The 20,123-nt window shown below is 37.7% G+C and overlaps 2 protein-coding genes and 1 long non-coding RNA gene across 6 annotated transcripts in view; 2 read left to right on the top strand and 1 right to left on the bottom strand.

Moving 5' to 3' along the window:
• Nucleotides 1-3,189: 3,189 nt before the first annotated feature.
• LOC120491978 (uncharacterized) overlaps nucleotides 3,190-20,123 on the bottom strand; it is a 38,993-nt gene continuing 22,059 nt past the window's right edge. Inside the window, exons 3-7 of one of the 4 annotated variants that reach the window (XR_016148634.1) lie at nucleotides 16,307-16,377; nucleotides 12,018-12,210; nucleotides 11,495-11,787; nucleotides 9,945-10,831; nucleotides 3,190-3,316 (exon numbers count right to left, since the gene is read on the bottom strand). This is a non-coding gene — a long non-coding RNA (uncharacterized LOC120491978). Of the gene's footprint in view, nucleotides 3,317-9,944; nucleotides 10,832-11,494; nucleotides 12,211-16,306; nucleotides 16,378-16,464; nucleotides 16,613-16,688; nucleotides 16,782-20,123 lie in introns of those variants that run through there. The other 3 variants (XR_016148632.1, XR_016148633.1, XR_016148631.1) reach the window with 3 other exon arrangements.
• Nucleotides 4,332-15,232, top strand: LOC120491970 (uncharacterized). Its single transcript, XM_039690001.2, has 12 exons — nucleotides 4,332-4,467; nucleotides 5,812-6,075; nucleotides 6,175-6,252; nucleotides 7,617-8,766; nucleotides 9,636-9,686; nucleotides 9,979-10,059; nucleotides 10,333-10,813; nucleotides 11,533-11,703; nucleotides 12,063-12,129; nucleotides 12,720-12,841; nucleotides 13,618-13,769; nucleotides 14,270-15,232. Exons 1-12 carry the CDS (start codon nucleotides 4,381-4,383, stop codon nucleotides 14,362-14,364), a joined length of 2,799 nt encoding a protein of 932 aa, XP_039545935.2. The 5' UTR covers nucleotides 4,332-4,380; the 3' UTR covers nucleotides 14,365-15,232.
• The window catches only part of ogal (O-GlcNAcase like), a 30,606-nt gene continuing 27,284 nt past the window's right edge, over nucleotides 16,802-20,123 (top strand). Inside the window, exons 1-3 of the mRNA XM_039690004.2 lie at nucleotides 16,802-17,010; nucleotides 17,323-17,374; nucleotides 17,465-17,562. Coding sequence (XP_039545938.2) covers nucleotides 16,968-17,010; nucleotides 17,323-17,374; nucleotides 17,465-17,562 — 193 coding nt within the window. The 5' untranslated portion in view covers nucleotides 16,802-16,967. The remainder of the gene's footprint in view (nucleotides 17,011-17,322; nucleotides 17,375-17,464; nucleotides 17,563-20,123) is intronic.

Raw genomic sequence — 20,123 nt, 5'->3', positions numbered from 1 at the left:
GGTTTATTTACTTGAAAATAAATTCATGTTCCAGTATATTTTGATTTTTACACTGACTCCGGGTCAGAGGAATATGGATAAACATTAACATCACACGCCCCTTATTAATTATCTAATTCATTTTTTTGATATGCTGAACAATTATTCCAGTTAATTCATTAATCGCATGCAGGGTTATTATAGTTAAAGGGGTCCTATAATGGCCTTTTCACAAGATAAATCTGATGTCCCCATAGTGTGTGTGTGTGTGTGTGTGTGTGAAGTTTCAGCTCAAATACCCCACAGATATTTATATAACATGTTAAAATTGTCACTTTTTGAGGGTGAGCAACAACACGCCGTTTTTGTGTGTGTCACTTTAAATGCAAATGAGCTGCTGCTCCCGGCACAGGGGGCGGAGCTACGAGAGCTAGTGTGTCCTGAACATTTCAAAAGCGTTTATCCTTTAATGTTGAAAGCGGAGTCAAAGATGAGCGACTCTAGAAGTGCCGACATGTAGAAGCAACAGGACATTTCTGAACGGTTAGTTCATGAGTTTATGCAGCTGATGTGGAGTTAACCATATATATATATACTTTGTTACTTGAAATAAAAATAAACTGAAATAAATAAAAATGTTAAAAAAAACTTATTTTATTTCAGGTAGTTGACAAGGCATTTAAACACACACACACTCACAGACACTCACACACAGCATCTCTACAGGTCATCAGAGATCACGACGGTTTGACCTGCAGATGTTTCCTGTTCTCACATCTGACCCTACAGACTCACCCGTGACTAAGCCCCGCCTTTAAACCCCCGTTACTGACCAATGGGGCCTTAGCAACTGTTGCTGACATTAACAATGACATAACAATGACCGTTACCTGCCCACTAATCTCCACAAACCAAAAAACTTTGATTATCATCAGTTTTAAAATAGATTTTGACAGAATATCTTCAATGTGGTCTCAGATTTGTATATAATATATATCTGAGTTGGGAAAAAATGTGCTGGTTAAAACTGGCGGGCAAAAAGAAAGTATAAATATGTACAAAAATATCAAGAAAATATTATAAAACAAAACATGCATAAAACAAATATAAATTAATAAGGCCATATTTAAAATACTACAATAAAAATATTTGCTCAGCCAAAAAATACAAATATAACAAATAATACAAAAATAATTATTAATGAAATATTTAAAATTCAAATGTTTTGAAACATTTGTATTTTTTTTATCAAAAATCTTAATTCCCCCCTGTCAATAGCTCTCTCTCAGCTCTGCCTGTGTGTGTGTGTGTGTGTGTGTGTGTGTCTTGGAGCTGCGGGAGGGAGAGAGACAGGAGGAATAGAGCTCATTACAGGGGGGGGGGTCCACACACAGAGGGCACCGTCACCATGGCGATGTGGAAGATCACACTAGCAGGATCACACGCATAAACACTGTACTGACACTCACACTCACACACACAAACACGTGTGTTTGCCCTTGATAGACAATCACCGAAATGACAAATCAATTCATCCTCAGTGGAAGCACTGATCAGGGACGCTCGATTATAACAAAAATAAAAATCACGATAATTCCGGTAATATTGAAATCAAGATTTAACATGATTAGTGGAGGGTACTGTTTATTAAGCCACGCCCCTCAATCTTACGCTCATCTGCATACACTCAGAGCCACGCCCACATCTCAACATCCAATCATCAACCGATGCACAGAATCAAGCCCCGCCCAACATTTTTCCTTTTCCCATAATCCATTTCACTCAGATATTTGTCACAGTACGGAAGATCTGTCGCTACTTCCGTTACATCACAACCCTGAACATAACATCTGTTATTTCATATTTGTTAATAACTTATTGATATCATTCAAAATATTAGATATATCAGACAATATTGCATATCTAATGCACATCTACCCAATCCGTATATTTAAATGACCTGTGCCGTCATCTAACACTCACTTAAAGTTAATCTTTAAACACTCTAATAATTTATTGTTTATTGATTATTAATTGAGTGTGTGTGAGTGTGTACCTCCAGAGCTCCTCGTGTCCGGCTCTCAGTATTTCTGCAGTTCAGGCTCTTCTAACGGAGAGAAACTCTTCATCCGCCGCTTCCTTCTGACACTCGTGTTCTCAGGCTGTTCTGGCATCAGGTGATGACTTACACACACACACACACACACACACAGAGCAGCGTTCAGTGCTGTAGTGACAAGGCTGGCAAACTCTGATGCGGTGTCAGGTTAAAGGTCAGGGGTTGGTCGATGTTCTCTGCGGATCGTGTGCAAATATAGATTACAATACATTTCTTAAACTAACATGATAAATAACATGTTAAAGTCACTGTTTTATGGAATATTGCAGTGTTTATTGTAAATGATTCATGGGTGCACATCATCATTATAGTGTTAATGTTAAATCTCAATCAGTTCCTCTTCAGCATCTCTTCTCTGATGACGAGGGCGGGGCTATAACCTGTCACTCACTTGAAATCAGACAATAGCAAACCACAACCATCCAACCAGCCAATCAGCTCCCCACAGACACAATCAAGCCCCGCCCACATGTGTTTTTGTTCCTGAAGCATTTCGATAGAGAAAAGACCAGAGCAACTTCCCTTTCAAGCAACTTTACAAAGTTTATTGAGACATTATTTCCTAGTTCTGAATTTGTTTCATAAAAAAAAAAACTTTCAAGTTGACTTTAAGTAAAAAATTATGTGTGTGTGTAAGTGAGCAAGTAAGTGTGTGCATGAGTAAGAGTGTGTGCGTTTTCTCACTTCTACATTTAATTTGAGAGGGTCTCTGGGTGTCCTGCCAAATTCTGAGAGGCCACGGATCCGGGAAAAGAGGGAGCGGGGAGAGAGAGAGAGAAAGAAAGAAAGAGAGAGACAGAGAAAAAAATCAGTGACTGCAGCGCAGCGTGTTTGAAGTCAGCAGGTCTACCTGTTTGTGTGTGTGTGTCCAGATAATGGAGATCTACCTGTGTGTGTGTGTCTACCTGCACATGTGTATCGAGATAATGGAGATCTCTGTGTGTGTGTCTGCATGTGTTTGTGTGTGTGTGTGTGTGTGTGTTATCGAGATAATGGAGATCTCTGTGTGTGTCTACCCGTGTTTGTCTGTGTCCAGATAATGGAGATCTACCTGTGTGTGTATCCAGATAATGGAGATCACTGTGTGTGTCTACCTGTGTTTGTCTGTGTGTGTGTGTCCAGAGGGTCCGGATAGATCCGGAAGGTGACCCACTTTCATGGCGCTTCCTTCTGCTTCACAAGACACACACACTGGCCCCGATTCACAACATCACACAGCTGAGAGAAAGAGAGAGAGGAAATAAGAGATACGGATAAAGGTCTACTGACTTTGGAAAACAGTTTTTTCCTTGTTTGAAGACTGATGACATCACCACAGAAACTCATTAATTAGTGATCGGCTGATATTCAAATTACGGCAAATACAAAATAACGATAATAATTTTCATGGTTTGACAAATAACCATACTATTGAGACGCTAACATGACATTCTGTCATAATTTTTTTCTATGTCAAAACCTTTTTATCATAATGATGATATAAAAAAGGTAAATTATGACATACTAAGTCAGAATTATGACAGTTATAATTGTAAAAATAAAATGTTGATATTAAAAAGCTGATATTATTACTTTTTGTCAATTTCATGTCAGTCTTCGACTAAGTATTAAGTTTCGACTTGGTATGTCATAATTTACTTTTCACCATAATTAGCCGACGACATTTAAAAATTTGTAATGATGACAGTTTTAATTGTGAAAAATGCTTAAATTAGAAATCATGACTTATTAACTCGTCATAATTTCAATTTAGGGCTAGGCTATAATATTTTGTACTTTAAATATCATAATCATATTTTAAGTCTAGTTTCATCTTTTCGTATGTAATCATTTCCACTTTTTGTGTCATATGATTTACGAAAGCATTTTTTCCTTTAACTTTCTTCCGATAGACTATAATAATCCGTTATTTTACCCCAATTAATAACATAAAAAAATGTATGAGACTTGACAGAAAATGAATTATTAATAAAAGCCTGATCTGCCCTACCTGAGAAAATCGTCCACTAGATGCCACTGTATTCCGTCATCATAATTTACAAAAAAAAAAAAAATCAAATGAAATATGAAAAATAAATAATGTAAACTACCGTAAGAACTCTTCACAGTAAAACAAACAGTAAAGCCAGAGCCGTTCTGACTGAGTAAGCTAATGCGAGGTGTTGCCTAGTAACTACAGCAAAGACCGTTGGGGTTGAAAGTTCGAGCTGTCATTTTCCCGGGAACTCCGCGTCACGTGACTCACCCGGCGCCTCGTGTGCAACTCTCCTCTACGAATCAAAATGGCGGCGCCGCATGGCGTAAAATTGAAGGATTTAACGTGTGATTTTACGGACAACATATCAGCACACGCGCACCAGGACGCTCAGGTCTCATTTGCGATTCTGTTGTGTATATGTTAATTGTTTGTATAAAGGTGTTGTGATGACGAGCATGTGTAGAAAAGTCGCTCAGCATGTGGACACGTGGACGAGAGCGCGTGTTCGAGGCGGATGTGAAGTTATAAATCTCGAGAAATGCGCTATTGAAACCATATTAACAGCTCAAATGCGCTTTAATTAGTTAGGCAAATGTCTGAATAAAGTTTTTGAACTACAAATTCTGGTTTCAGCTGTTTAAATCGTGATACACCAGTATATATATATATATGCATTAAGGCTGAAACACGATGTTCAAAATATAAATAAACTGTCTAAAATCAAATGTATTTCTTTTAAGCCCATAAAGGTGGGGAAATCACTGAGGGTTTGACAGATTCTACTCAATCAGTATGAAAGGCCATTAAATGAATGAAAAAAAAAGAATATTTTACTTCTGCACGATCTTATTCTGCTCACAATCATCTTTGAATGAATGGATTATTAGGTAAAACTTCTCTTTAAAGCTTGTGTTTCTTATCTGAGTGTCCAGGTCAAATAACTATGACGTGTCACACACACACACACACACACACACACACCTGTCTATCTGAGTCAAGATTCAATTTGAATCAATGAACAATCTAAATCAAAATCAACAGTTTTAAATGTTGTTTCACCGAGTTTGTTCTTTACTCATGGCCTTTAAACTTCTGTAAATCTGCTTCACTAAAACAATTATGATCATATACAGGTTTTATTTCTTTTCTGGTAATTGTTTGTTTAGGCTATTTATTTTAGGTTCAACAAATAAAATATTGTAAAATATATAATGGTAGCATTAATTATGTCTTTTTTTACTGTAAAATTGTAAAAAGTTTCACTACAGCTTTATTGTAGTACATATTTTTATTTTTAATTTAACTCAGACTTTTTGAGATATCAGAATTGTGAGATATTAACTAAGAATTGCGAGTTATTAACTCAATTTTTGAGGTATTAGAATTGCGAGATATTAAATTAGATTTGCAATATATTAACTCAGAATTGCGAGTTATTAACTAAAGAAAAATTTCCATTTTATTTATCTTTCATCATTTATCATTTATTCAAACATTTATTAGGGTAATTATTTAGCTACAGGGCAAACACTTAAGCTAAGTCACAATAATCTTAGTAATACCACGTGTGATTTGAACTAATGGGACTTTCTTTTACACAAATAATGTGATTACAGGAAAGTTCACAGACAAGTGTTTCCAGCTTTGTCTTTACAGGATTATAGAGCCCGGAGTTTGTGGCTCGGGTTTGAATCCTCCTAATCTAACCCAGCATTGTTTTGTTCTTTATCCACAGTTTGAATTTGGAAAACATGACGTTCCCGTCTTTGATCTGGATGTGGGAAAGATCTCAGATGCTCTCAGTCTCCATGGAGGCCTGGATCCTTCGATTTTATCCATCTTTCAGGAAAAGATCGCGACTGAAAGTGTGGAAAGTGAGGCGTCGCTTCTGTCAGCGCTGAGCGAGATTTTGGACAGCGTAGACGTCGAGACGTTATCACCGTTTGACGTGCTTCCAGACGCAGACATTTTTTCAGCTCGGAAGGATTCAAACTACACAGTTAGTAGTCACCTGTGTCTCAAGTTCTCAATAATGTAAATTGTATTGTATTGTATTGTAATGTTAATGGGTGCTTGTGTCACACTTTCCCCCTCACAGCTCAGAGATCTTCTGCATTCAGATCCAGACCTTCAAGGCCCCAAAACCTCACAATCACCAGCGTCAAAGTCAGGAAAAGTAAGTTTCCTTTGTTTTATCCCGTTCCTGACCGGATTCACGCGCAGTTCCCGTCGCCACAGCGTCACTGATGAAATGATGAAGAAGAGAAACTATATGTGTGTAAATCAAACGGCTACAACTTCTGTTCAGTCAACAACTCTATTTAAAGGACAACCGATACTGGATTTTTGCTGATAACAAAAGTTTAAAAATTACTTTGATATCTGAATAATTAGCCAATGGGTTTTTTCAATCTGTTATGCGAATTAGTCAAATTAAATTACGTAAAGTCCCTCTGTAGTCAATAATATTATTCCTTAAAACTCATCTTTGATCACCAAAATGACATATTTAAACTCGAATGTAACTCGCCTCATTTAGTATGCACAGTTCTATGAATATGCAAATGAGCCCCACCTCCACTCACTCACTCAGAGATCCACTGGTTGACGATCACACGTTGATCTGATTGGTTACAAGGTGGTTTGTGACGTCAGAAACACCAGCGATTTCAAAGCGTGTTTTTGTCTTTGGTTCACTGCAGTTTTAAAGAGGAAATACTGTCGACTTATGAACTTGCACATGGTGTGTGTTAAAGCGGATTAAAAACACCACATAGACCCATAAACAACATTAAACGCTGGATTTACACCACAGGGGGACTTTAAAGGTACACTATGTATCTTTTGGCCCTCTAGAGGTTAAAAACAAATCTGCATTTAGATGTAAAGGATCTCAAGCTTGCTTTGCTGTAGCTTTCTCCATTAATAGACACGGTACTTTCTTGAAAATAAACTCCAGCACAACAACCATAATGAAATGATCTTCACAATAGATAATGCTTTACAGTGAACTCTGTTAAAGACCTACATATGACAATTTATCTGTTCAGCACATCGGTATCAACGTAATCGTTATCGGCCCGATAATTAAATTTGGCCGATATATTAAAGCTGATAAATAATGTATAATTTCCTTCAGCTGAGACGCTTCAAATGCGCACTGTTCAACATGATGGTTATGAATTGCTTGAAATATATAATTTGAATCATTTAAAAAAAGGAAAATACAGTTCACTGTATATCATATCGGCTATATAGCATTAAAAGGAGGATTATAAAATGGCTTGTTTTTGTAATCAGGCTCTCAAAAACTACATACAAATTTGGATTTATCGGCCAAAATATAGTTTATCTGCCTTTAAATATAAGTGGTTATCGGTATCGGGCAAAATTTGTATATCGGCGCATCCCCATAATACATAACTCCCATTTTGAATAATAAAAATCCCATCTCTGTGTTGCTTTTACACCATTTCAAATCCCTAAGCCGAAGAGGACCTCTAGTGTTATGCCAGTGTTTTGTGTGGTTTTCTCCAACAGGAGGTGGTGATATCCGACAGACAGTTGAGACCCCGTCGCCATTCGGAAACCCAGAGTAAGATCTCACAGCGAGCCGACGATGAGAAGAATCCGAGAGAGAGCAAGAGGAGCGCGAGAAGCTTTCGCATCGAATCCGACACCATATTCCCACAAGACGAGCGGGAATTCCTCGCAGATTTAGTGAGACACATGCATCCGTACTGCATCAGGACCGATCCGGAGAAAGAGGTCCACGTGTCTGTGGAGGAAGAGGAAGAGGAGGAGTTTGTAGATGTTGAAGGTTACGAGGAACCAGAAGGGAACCAATCAGGACAAGGACAAGATCCGAAAGCAGAAAGCGGCTCATCTCGGATCCCCAAATCCGAAAAGGATGAAGATGTGTGTGGAGATGACGGAAATATCTCGTCGTTAGACAAACGTGTTTTGACGCCGGCTCCTCAGCGAAGAAGCGCTTTACTCAAAACCGGGGAAAAAAACAGGAAGACGGTGACATTTGCAGTCAATTTAACCCTCGTTCACGAGATTCCTCCGGACGATGAATCCGACTCCGACTCGGAATCCACATCCTCTAAAAGTGACATCACTTCCCCTCAGAAGCCCAAAGCACTCAGTCTTCAACAGTACCGTCTCCTCAGACAGAACAAACAACCTCGTGAAGAGACACGAAAGGACTATCGGACGAAATGGCCTTCGCTTCCAGACTTTCCCAGGGAGCTTCCGGCTATTCTGCCGGATTTGATTAAGGTGGGCCCGAAGTTGAATGTAAACGCGTGTTGTGGTGCGATAGATAAAGCTCCAACTGTTGAGGTGAAGATATCTGCATCCCAGCCACGAGAAGCCACGCGTTCGTCACGTGTAAAGCTCAGAAGGCCCGAAAATCTTTGCACTGATCCTCCAAACCCGGTTCTAGTGCGCCTGAAGGCCACGCTGTCATCGGGGATAAACACGCAGCCGGCGCTAACACACTCCCAAGCTGACGTCTGCGTTTCCAGTGAAGAGGTTCGACCCGCCGAGGTCGTGCCTGTGATCATCAAAGCCACAGATTCACCAACGAGAACCGGATCAGAACCATCAGACTCGGTACCGACGCCCACGAGCGTCGCAGAGAACCCCGAAGGACAGCAGAACCAGACCCCGTGTGGAGAAATCGGTGAGCTGACCCGCCAGAACGGACTTTTAAACTATTAAAATGCTTTCAAAGCAGGGTAATTATCATTAATTAAAAGTAAAACCATTTATAAAAATAAAACTTTTTTGTTACTTGGAACAAATGTTAACTATACAACATATTTTATTTCATTTGTCATTTTCATTTAGTTATACTTGATGTAAAAATTTAGGAAAACTAAATGGACAAATTTAAAATCTAATAAAATTATAAAACTATTACAAATGTTACTAAAACTGAATTTTGAAATTAAAACCGAAAATATCACATTTATTTAATTTTTATAAGAATTATAATAGAATTTGAATTGGCATTTGCAAGAACAACAAATTACTACAATGAAATTGGAGAATATGAAAACAAAAATTTATAAAATATGTATAGAATAATAAAAATAGAAACTAAGTAGACAAAAACAATTAATTAAAATGACAAACACAGAACAAAAACGACTATAAATAAAATGAAAACTGAATTTAAAAACAAAACATTTAAAATATTTATAAAAACTAAGAGAAACTAGAACCTAAATGAACAATGAAAACTAAATAGAAAAAACAACAAACTAATAGAAATGACAAACATATAAATGCTATAACTAAAATATAAAAACATAACATTAATTTACTAAAACTATAATAGAAACTTTAAACTAAAATGACAATAGAAAATATTTAAAAAAAAAATTAAATGTAGAAAAACTATAATAGAAACTATAAATTAAATAGACAAAAAAAATTGAAAAATATAAAATCAAAAACAAATTCAAAATGTTTATAAAAACTATAATATTTTATCAGTGATACTGAAATAACATTTTCAAAGCATCTCATGTTGTGTTTATTTTGCAGGAATTGAAGCCACTGATCTGACCAGCCTTTTGGAGCAGTTTGAGACTCAAGGTAAATGATAAATGCGTGTTTTGTTATTAAACTTTAAGACAATATTGTCACATATTTAATGCAGTCAGACTCTGTTCGTGTTATTAATCGTTAAAGCACAATCGTTAAAGTTGTGATTGAAGTCCTTTAATATAATGGCTCAATAGCTTTTGTCGAACAGCTGGAATGAATAATGTTTGTATGTTCAGGGTTTAAATCTCTGGAAACACAACTGGAAATTATTATAGCAACTAACAAGTGAATATTTGTCGCTCCTACCGTAAATGTGAGTCAAACTGTTGTTTCTCTGCAGCTTCTGAAGGGCCGAATCTTCCAGACGTTTCCCGGGATGAGCATCAGGATGGCCAGGCGATGGATCTCAGTAGCACTGCAGGTCAGAGGTCACATCAGAGTTAGTGATCTGACCACCAGCATATTTCATAATTTTTATTTTGTTCATTCATATATTAGGGATGCACGATATATCGGTATCTGCCGATTTGTTCAAAACACAGTAAAGTGCAACTTGTGTCTGACATAACGGCTGCATAAAGTTATAAAGAGACATCGTATAGATGAGACATCATGAATATGCTAATGAGGGAGTTGTCCAATGAGAGCAGTGGGTGTTTTGACTGTAGTTTCATGATTATTTGTTTCTCTCCAGGACTAACTCCGCCCGCCACTCCTCCGCATCAGACCTGGAAGCCCCTGGTGCCGGTCAAAGCCACGAAGTCCAGCAAAACCATTCAGATTATTGAACCTCGCCCATTGCCGCCCAGCAAAACTCATTCAAAACTTCCCACCTTTACTCCTGCGTCGAATCCCGCTCAACTTTTCCTGGATCACGATTACTGTGGGATTCTGGGAAGCAAGACGCCGTTCGACTCGGTTTCGAGCCCTTGCGATTACAGGGTGTTGTTGTCACCTGACAGCTCGCCCTGCAGGACAGACACGCTTGAGGAGGCGGAGTCTCTGAGGGGGCAGGGCTTGCGCTTCTCCGCCCCCCCTTCGAGCCCATTGGACCGTGGGAGGAGGAAGAGGCGGGGTTATGATGGAGGATATCGACGCTCCAGGTCAAGGTCATCGTGCTCTTCTTGTTCTTCATCGTCATCTCCTTCCAGGTCTCGTTCACCGCCCAAAAAAAGGTAATGAAGCTGTTGCTACTAAAATACAATAAAACGTTGTTAAAATAATTACCCTCTAGTCTATCATTTTTCCATTAAAACTCACCTTTGACACCAAAATTACATATTTAAATGCAAACACGTCTTTATGCTTTAGAATATCTTGAATGTAACTCGACACCCTTGTCTCATTAAGTATATGTGGTTCTATGAATATGCAAATGAGCCCCGCCTCCACTCACTCACGGCAGCTCCACTCGTTGACGATCACAAGAAGAAAAAAAAGCTGTATTTCCACCACAGAGGGACTTTAACAAGATTTATATTTAAAATTGACATGGATCCATTTAACATAACACAGCATTATTTACCAGCAAATATATATTTATACCTGTATGCATATGAAGAGTTCAGATGCAAAAGCCTCTAAATGCCATTTGAAATTTTCTTCTTTAATGATGATTTTTATCAAACTTGTATATTTAAGTTCAGTGATTTCACTTAAATAACAATTAATAGGTAATTATCATTGCCATTTAAGTGAAATCACTGAACTTAAATATACAAGCTTGATAAAAATGATCATTCTAGAGGAAAATTTCAAATGGCACTCAGATCTGAACTCTTCATATATAGACACGAACATTAGAAGATAATTGTTTTTTTTTTTATGTCAATGTAACAATAAAGAGCATTATTTACGTGTTTAAGTTTGCGTTTTGCTGATGATGTTTAATCAGGTACAGGTCCAGGCATTCTGGAAGCAGTTCCTCCTCGCGCTCCAGTTCACGCTCCTCATCTCCTCCTCGCGAGCGCCGATCCAGATCCAGATCCAGATCTTTACGTGGCTCTCGATCCGGTTCACACTCGCCGGAGCCGGACTGGAGCGAGTCTCGCTGCACATGGAAGAGGTCAGTGGGAACAGTGGGAAAACTAGGGCTGGATTCACCTAACGATCACGTTTCTAAGGTGCAGTGTGTAATATTCAGGAGGATCTGTTGACAGAAATGCAATATCATAAACAATATCATGACAATCTTACATAATGAACTGTTATGTGTTTAATTAGCTTAGAATGAAGCGTTTCTCTGTAGAAGTGTGTGACGTAGCTTTTCCCGATGGTGTAGTGTTAAAAAAAGAAAGAAAAGATATTCGCAATACAATATCGTAGCGGCACCCAAGATTCGTGATGGTATCGCATCGGGTGTACCAGCCCTAGTGTTACCGTGATCCTCTGGTGTTGCGAGTCTAAATCAGTGGTTCTCCGCAGTCGCAGACAGAAGGAGCTGATCCGGCTTCGGGAAGAGGCTCGCAAACTCCGCCAGCAGAAAGCCATCGTAAGTCCACGCTTATCTCTCATCAAAGTCGGAGCGGATGTAGAGGAATATCAAGGTTGTTATTTGATTATGCATGTGACCCTGGACCACAAAAAACAGTCACATGGGTCAATTTTTTGAAATTAAGATTTATAAATTATGAATAAATAAACTTTCCATTGATGTTTGATTTGTTAGGATAGGACAATATTTGGGCGATATACAACTATTTGAAAATCTGGACTCAGAAGATGCAAAATAATGGAAACATGTGCATTTATGTTGGCGATTGTGCTGCATTCACGCACAAAACTACATGTGTTATATATTTACGGTAGGAAACTTACAAAACATGATCTTTACTTAATATCCTAATGATTTTCGGCATAAAAGAGAAATCTGATAATTTTGACCCATATAATGTATTGTTGGCTATTCCACAGATAAACCTGTGACTGGTTTGGTGATCTGGGGTCACATGTGTATATAGTTAATAACTGCAGAAGGGATCTTTGGATTTGATTTGTAAAGTTTATCTGTACTTGGTATTTCCCCAATAAAAAAGGATGCTGATGTGTGTGTGTGTGTGTGTGTGTGTGTTTGATCCTCAGGAGGAGCGTAGGGTTGTGTATGTGGGAGGAATCCGCGGAAACATGTCGCCTTCCGACCTCAAAGATCGATTCTCGCTGTTCGGGAAGGTCGAGGATTGCACAATCCACATCAGGAGTCACGGGTGAGATCCGCTTCAGTTTCTGTTCTGGAGGCTGATTCACACTGCCGTTCAATAGGTTTGCGATCGGTACGATTTTTAATGTTTTTAAAAGAAGTCTCTTCTGCTCACCAAGGTTTGTTATATAATTTATTCCTGTGATCAAAGCTGAATTTATCATTACTCCAGTCTTCAGTGTCACATGACCCTTCACAAATCACTCTAATATGAGGATCTGATGATCAACACACAGTTATGATTATTATCAGTGTTGAAAACAATTTAATTTCTCAGGATTCTTTGATGATTATAAAGTTGAAAAGAACTGCATTTATTTGAAATAGAATCTTTTTGTAATTTTTTAATCAGTTTAATGCGTCCTTGATGAATACAAATATATTTATTTAATTTAATTCCCCCAAATAATTAAATTAAAATTCTTACTGACCCCAAACTTTTTAACCATAGTGTTTAATGTTATAAAAGCTTATATTTCAGATAAATGCTGTTCTTTTCGTCTTTCTATTCATTAAAGAATCCTGAAATAAAAATAATAAATGTGTGTTGATCATCAGATCCTCATATTAGAGTGATTTGTGAAGGGTCATGTGACTCTGAAGACTGGAGTAATGATGATAAATTCAGGAATAAATGACACTTTACTGTATATTCACAGAGAACAGATGATTTACACTGGAGGAATATTACACTGTATTTGCTCAAATAAACACAGCCTTGGTGAGATCTAAATCTTTTGCCTGGTGGTGTGTGTTCTCAGTGTGTTTCTGTTCTCCTTTTAGAGATAACTACGGCTTCGTCACGTATTACAGCAGAGACGACGCTTACGCTGCCATCGAGAACGGGGGGAAACTGAGGCGCTCAGACGAGCTTCCCTTCGACCTTTGCTTCGGCGGCAGACGCCAGTTCTGTAAATCCAGCTATGCAGATTTAGGTTGGTCTGAATGAATCTCATATTAGCTGTAATGAGCAGGAATACATCGTCTTAAGCACAACCGAAGTCGAACCCAGAATTAGGACTCATCTTTGACCACCAAAATGACATTTTCAAAGTTGTTTACTTAAAAAAAAAAATTTCTTAAAATATCTTAATACTCGACACCCTCGCCTCATTTAGTATATGCGGTTCTATGAATATGCAAATGAGCCCCGCCTCCACTCCAGTCTGATTGGTTACAAGGTGGCTTGTGACGTCAGAAAGTGTGTTTTTGAGACTGTCTTTGGTTCAATGCAGTTTTAAGGAGGAAATACTCAGTCCACTTATGAACTTACACATGGTTTAAGCGTATTAAAAACACCATATAGACACATAAACAACATTAAACGCTGGATTTACACCACAGGGAGACTTTAAATCATTGATTGTGATGTGATTGGATTCTGATGCAGCTTATAAAAATGGAAGTTTTTCATTCCTGATATCTTGTATTTTAGATTCTCACCGAGACGCCGATGGCTCGCCGAGGAGCCGATGTGAGTCGTTCGACTTCGACGCGCTTCTGAAACAGGCTCAGAGACAGAAGAGGTAGCGGCGAAGACTCGACGTCCCTTCAGAGCACTGAAACGAACCAATTTACCTGAATCAGCTTAAATCGACAATTTAATTGCTGGTTTCCAGTTCAGTTTTGGACACTTTCGTTCTGGTTTTGGCTGGTCTCTCATCATGACTCACTTGCAATGAAACTAGCTTGTTCCAGTAACTGTTCAAACTGGTTTAAAGGAGTATTCTGGGTTTAGCACAACTTAAGCTCTATTAAAGGGATAGTTGACCCAAAAATAAAAACTCTACTCTCTACTAAAAGTAATTACTCTCCCTCATGTTGTTCAACCCCGTAAGACTTTCGTTCGTCTTGATATCTTTTATAACTTTCTGGGCCGGTTTCAATAACACAGAAGCCTCTGGAGGAGTGAGCTCTCGGATTTAATCAAATATCTTCATTTGTGTTCGGAAGATGAACGAAAGTCTTACGGGGATGAACAACACGAGGGAGAGTAATCACGGACAGAGTGGTGAACTATCCCTTTAACTTCATCTGTAATTGATAAACGCTCTTACATTAGGAGTCAATGCCGTACAGATGATGTTTATAGAGATTTACTCGAGTTGTTTTTCTAGAAGAGTCATTTGCACTTCACTAAACTGACTTTCTTACTTGACAGTTAAAACCTTCTGTTGAAGTTTTGTTGTTTATAAATTTTGTACATAAGAATGGAACGCATTACAGGATGAAATCATCATTACAGAAGGACAATGGTGAATGGTTTGTCTTCTATATCTAGTCTGACGTTTTTTTTTTTTGTTTTTTTTTTAAGTGATACCAAAAATGTTTTCTCATCTTTCTCAGTTGGAATGATGAAGCTATAACTAAATAAAAAAAGTTTATGTACTAATAAAGTCTGACCTCTCTTCTGTTACACTAAACTTTTATACAATGTATGTAAAACTTTTACAACCCACATGAAAATACCACTAGATTACAATAACGCTAGACTGCTGGGAAATTAACCGCTTGGCCATAGATGTGAAAATTACCCAAACTAAAATGGTTGTTATTCATGAATTCTTTGGAATAGAGACCTAAAGTTGGTCTCTTCTTTAAGACACTTTATTGCTAAAGTGAAAGCAAATTAAAACAAATAAGTTTACTTTAAAACAAATGTACTAAACATTATATTATTATTATTTTAATACAAAATACATATTTTATAAAATCATTTTCTACTCTAAAAAAAAGCCATACGTCTAAACAAGTTGTGTTCCAAATATGAAATTGATTTCACAAAATTAGAGGTTCCTGTGAGTTTTTGTTTTAGGTGCTATACCAGAAATAGCCACCGGGTTAATTTTTTTAATGTGTTCTCTGGCTAATAATTAATACATTTCTATCACAATATCACTTCTATGACAGAACAGCCATCAAATATGGGACCTTGAGTCTTTCCGATGATGCGTTTTTTTTGTCAAAATATTTAAAAAATTCGAGCCTGATAATAATAGCTTTTAAGCAATGTCAAATTTCAAAACTTTTTTTTAAGTTAAGCTTTCGAATGATAATTATGATGATAACAGAAAAAAGGCATTAAAAAGAGCGCCAAACGATGACAGTGAAGGGCGTAAATAACCCTATACTAGTTAAGGTAATTGTGCAAGTATGTTTTACCACAGGCATGACAACTAATCTAAAATACAGAAACAAACTAGAAAATGTTCAACGAGATAAAAAAAATACAAATTAAAAGACTAGTTTTATTTAGACTAGACATAATTATTTACAATTATTTTATTTATTACTGGGCTCTACATGTGTTTGAGGAGAACTGACTTCATACATCCATAAAAAATCATCAAAAAGTCTTGAAGAGAAAAATGTCCAGGATTTGAACAGGTGATTTTGTCATACATTACCCGATTTGTGCAAATTGAAGAAAACAATAACACTAAACAACAGAATTCATAAAATATCCACTTACTGACGGTTTGTCCTGTTTTCCCGCTAAATGGATGTCAGGTGCTGGAGAGCTTCATTAAGAACCAGCAAAACCTGTAAATTAATTACCAATTAAAACAATATTCACAGGAAAATATGCTTAGTTTGTAACATTCTGCGAAAAGAAATTAGTATACATACGTTTTCTAAACAAAAGGTCAGTTTTCCATTGTATAACGTTAAGTTATTGAGGCGCCATGAGGAAAACAAACATCCACTCACCAACTAAAGCAGGTAAATGATTTAAATTCACCTTTATTTTTACTTCAACTAGCCATTTCCAAGTATTTCTAAAAACAAATATTTAAATATTTTTAGATTCCCTTTTTTATCAACTTTTTATATCGTTTATTTATGTGGAATACCTTTAAACTGCTGTAGAGTTGCAGAGCTGGCGCGCGGGGGCGGGGCTGTGCACATGTGGGCGGGGTTTATTTGACAGCTGAGGAACCGCGCATGCGCGAACGTGTGACCACGCGTACAATAAGGAAGCGGAGAGATTATAAACATAAACATCAAACCAAACAGCTGAGTGTGTGTCAGCAGATGCGGAGAGATCGTCGAGCGAGTTCAGAACCATCACAGAGCTGCATGCGGTCATATCTGATTGATCAGCTTATATCGATCTGCTGAAACCAGGAATCATGTCCAAGAAAAACAAGATGTTCCTGAGTGGAGTGGTCGAGGGTGAGCCACTAATAACTTGATGATATAAATAATTAATGTTAAGCTTAATGCTTTTACTCTGCGAAATGTATTTTAAAAATGTACTGGAATACTATTACTACTACTAATAATAATAATACACATAATGTATAATAATGTAGGGCATATAAAAGAAATACACTATAAAAATAATACATGTATAGTTTAATATATTTATAATAATATAATTAGTTAACTGCATTTCTGTTGCATTTCTTTAGAATTTAGTGTAATCTTCTTGTAACTTTGATGTTTTATTGAGGCGTGTCTGTGATCATGTGACCTGTGTTGCAGGGTTTTATGGGCGGCCGTGGACTATGAGCCAGAGAAAAGAGCTCTTCAAAAGGTGAATAAACCAGCGTTATCAGATGTCATTGTGTGTTATCAGTTCATTTATCTCACCTGTGTGTGTGCGTATATGTCATTATCTTCCCAGGGAGCAGAAATGGGGCTTGAACGCATATCTATACGCTCCGAAAGATGATTACAAGCATAGGATGTACTGGAGAGACCTGTATTCCCTGGAGGAAGCAGGTGACTGCCAAACTCAAGCTTTACAACGAGTAAAATATCCGCTTTCGTTCACTGTGTTTCATATTTCATCAGAATGCTGTGAAACTTGGTGACTTTAATGGCATTTTGAATGTGAACACAGACAAAAATTGAGGGCAAGATTTGACCAGACACTTGTCTTCAGTCAAAACTGACCGACCGTAGGAAATGAATGAGAAATCAACCAAAACAAAGAGAAGAAATAAAAAAAACATTTAAAAATTAAAGCTGCAAGCAGCATTTAGCGGGGTTCAAGCAGTTTAGGCCGTTAAGGCCTTTAAGCACAAAAGCATCAAAAGACATTAAGTTTTAAGTTTCAATAATGGCAATTTACCATAGGGAATACATTGTTTTTAACATTTTTAACAGTTATAGCGCCACCTATAGTCCGATCTCCATGAAACTTTGCATGCTTGTTGAATAAGTTATGACACATGTGCTCATCAATTTTTGTGAAGTTCTGACTTTTCCTTTAGGATTTATAGGCTTTTGGGTGCATTTTGTCATGCCCTCTTTTATAAATGACCCGGTTATAGCAAAATAAATGACAAAGTTCAACTTTTTTTTGATAATTATTGATCTAGAGTGTCCAAAGAATTGTCCTAGACTGGTCTGGTTCCGATCCGGCAAAAAACCAGGGACTAGTTCGCAAAAGTACGTTTTTAACATATTCGTGAATATTTAACGAACGATTTGATTGACAGCAATGGTTCTTGAGGCAAAGTTGTTCAGCATGAGGAGATCTATCAATTGATATACATATTGTGGGGGTGTATGCAACACCACGTGATAACAGAGCCATAAAACTCGTTAGCGCCAACTAGTGGCCGATTTCTTTCAAAATTCTTACAGATCTCTAGGGGCATGAGTCAAACATGCCCAACGAGTTTCGTTCCGATCGGCCTTCGTTAACCTTGTTTTATAGGTGCTCAAATTTCATTGGCCGATGGCGGCCATGTTTTTTGAGATACACCAATGTCCTCATACACATACATGGGGCCTTGGACAAAGACACTGCATACCAATTTTCAAGTCAATCGGACTAACGGTCAGCTGGTCAGAGCCCTTTTTTAGTTTTATTCGTTTTATAGCGCCACCTAGTGTTCCATCGTGGCGATTTTTTTACTGTGACCTCAAATTGAGCTTATACATATGTGTACCGAGTTTGTTGAGGATATCTCATTTACTTCTCGAGTTATAGCCATTTTAGTAAAATAGGCTCCTCCCACAACATTTATTTTGCGCCCCCTAGCGACCGCAAAGAGACTTTTTCAACATTTTTTTGATAATTATTGATTTTCAGACTCCAGAGAACATTCCTGCACTGGTTTGGTTTCGATCGGGCAAAAAACCAGGGACTAGTTCGCAAAAGTAGTTTTTCGACAAAATTCAAAATGACGGAAAATCTATCATGACGGAAATGAAATCGGAGATATACATTTTTTTCATCAGGTGACCAGCTTTCCAATGATATAAGACACTTGAGCGTACGACTTACGGTCTAGGAGTTATGAGCAGTTTCGCGCAATTGGTTGCTATAGCGCCACCTATGGGCCAATCGGGGTCATAATTTGATAACCTCTCCTCGATTTTTGTACTACCATCTGACAAAGTTTCAGAGCTCCAGCACTTACGGTTTGGGCTGCACGATGCGTTTTAGGGGAGAATAATAATAATAATAATAATAATAATAATAATAATTAAAGCTGCAAGCAGCATTTAGCGGGGTTCAAGCAGTTTAGGCCTTTAAGGCCTTTAAGCACAAAAGCATCAAAAGACATTAAGGTTTAAGTTTCAATAATGGCAATTTACCATAGGGAATACATTGTTTTTAACATTTTAACAGTTATAGCGCCACCTATAGTCCGATCTCCATGAAACTTTGCATGCTTGTTGAAAAAGCTATGACACATGTGCTCATCAATTTTTGTGAAGTTCTGACTTTTCCTTTAGGATTTATAGGCTTTTGGGTGCATTTTGTCATGCCCCCTTTTATTAATGACCCTGTTATAGCAAAACAAATGACGAAGTTCAACTTTTTTTTGATAATTATTGATCTAGAGTGTCCAAAGAATTGTCCTAGACTGGTCTGGTTCCGATCCGGCAAAAAACCAGGGACTAGTTCGCAAAAGTACGTTTTTAACATATTCGTAAATATTTAACGAACGATTTGATTGACAGCAATGGTTCTTGAGGCAAAGTTGTTCAGCGTGAAGAGATCTATCAATTGATATACATATTGTGGGGGTGTGTGCAACACCACGTGATAACAGAGCCATAAAACTCGTTAGCGCCAACTAGTGGCCGATTTCTTTCAAAATTCTTACAGACCTCTAGGGCCATGAGTCAAACATGCCCAACGAGTTTCGTTCCGATCGGCCTTCGTTAACCTTGTTTCATAGATGCACAAAATTCATTGGCCGGTGGCGGCCATGTTTTTTTAGATACGCCAATGTCCTCATAGATATACATGGGGCCTTGGTCCAAGACACTGCATACCAATTTTCAAGTCAATCGGACTAACGGTCATGTGGTCATAGCCC

The sequence above is a fragment of the Pimephales promelas genome, chromosome 21 (assembly GCF_988280905.1).
Source record: "Pimephales promelas chromosome 21, fPimPro1.hap1.1, whole genome shotgun sequence".
Classification (NCBI taxonomy): Eukaryota; Metazoa; Chordata; class Actinopteri; order Cypriniformes; family Leuciscidae; genus Pimephales; species Pimephales promelas.
Note: the sequence above shows the minus strand (reverse complement) of the source record. Positions and strands in the feature narration are given on the sequence as shown.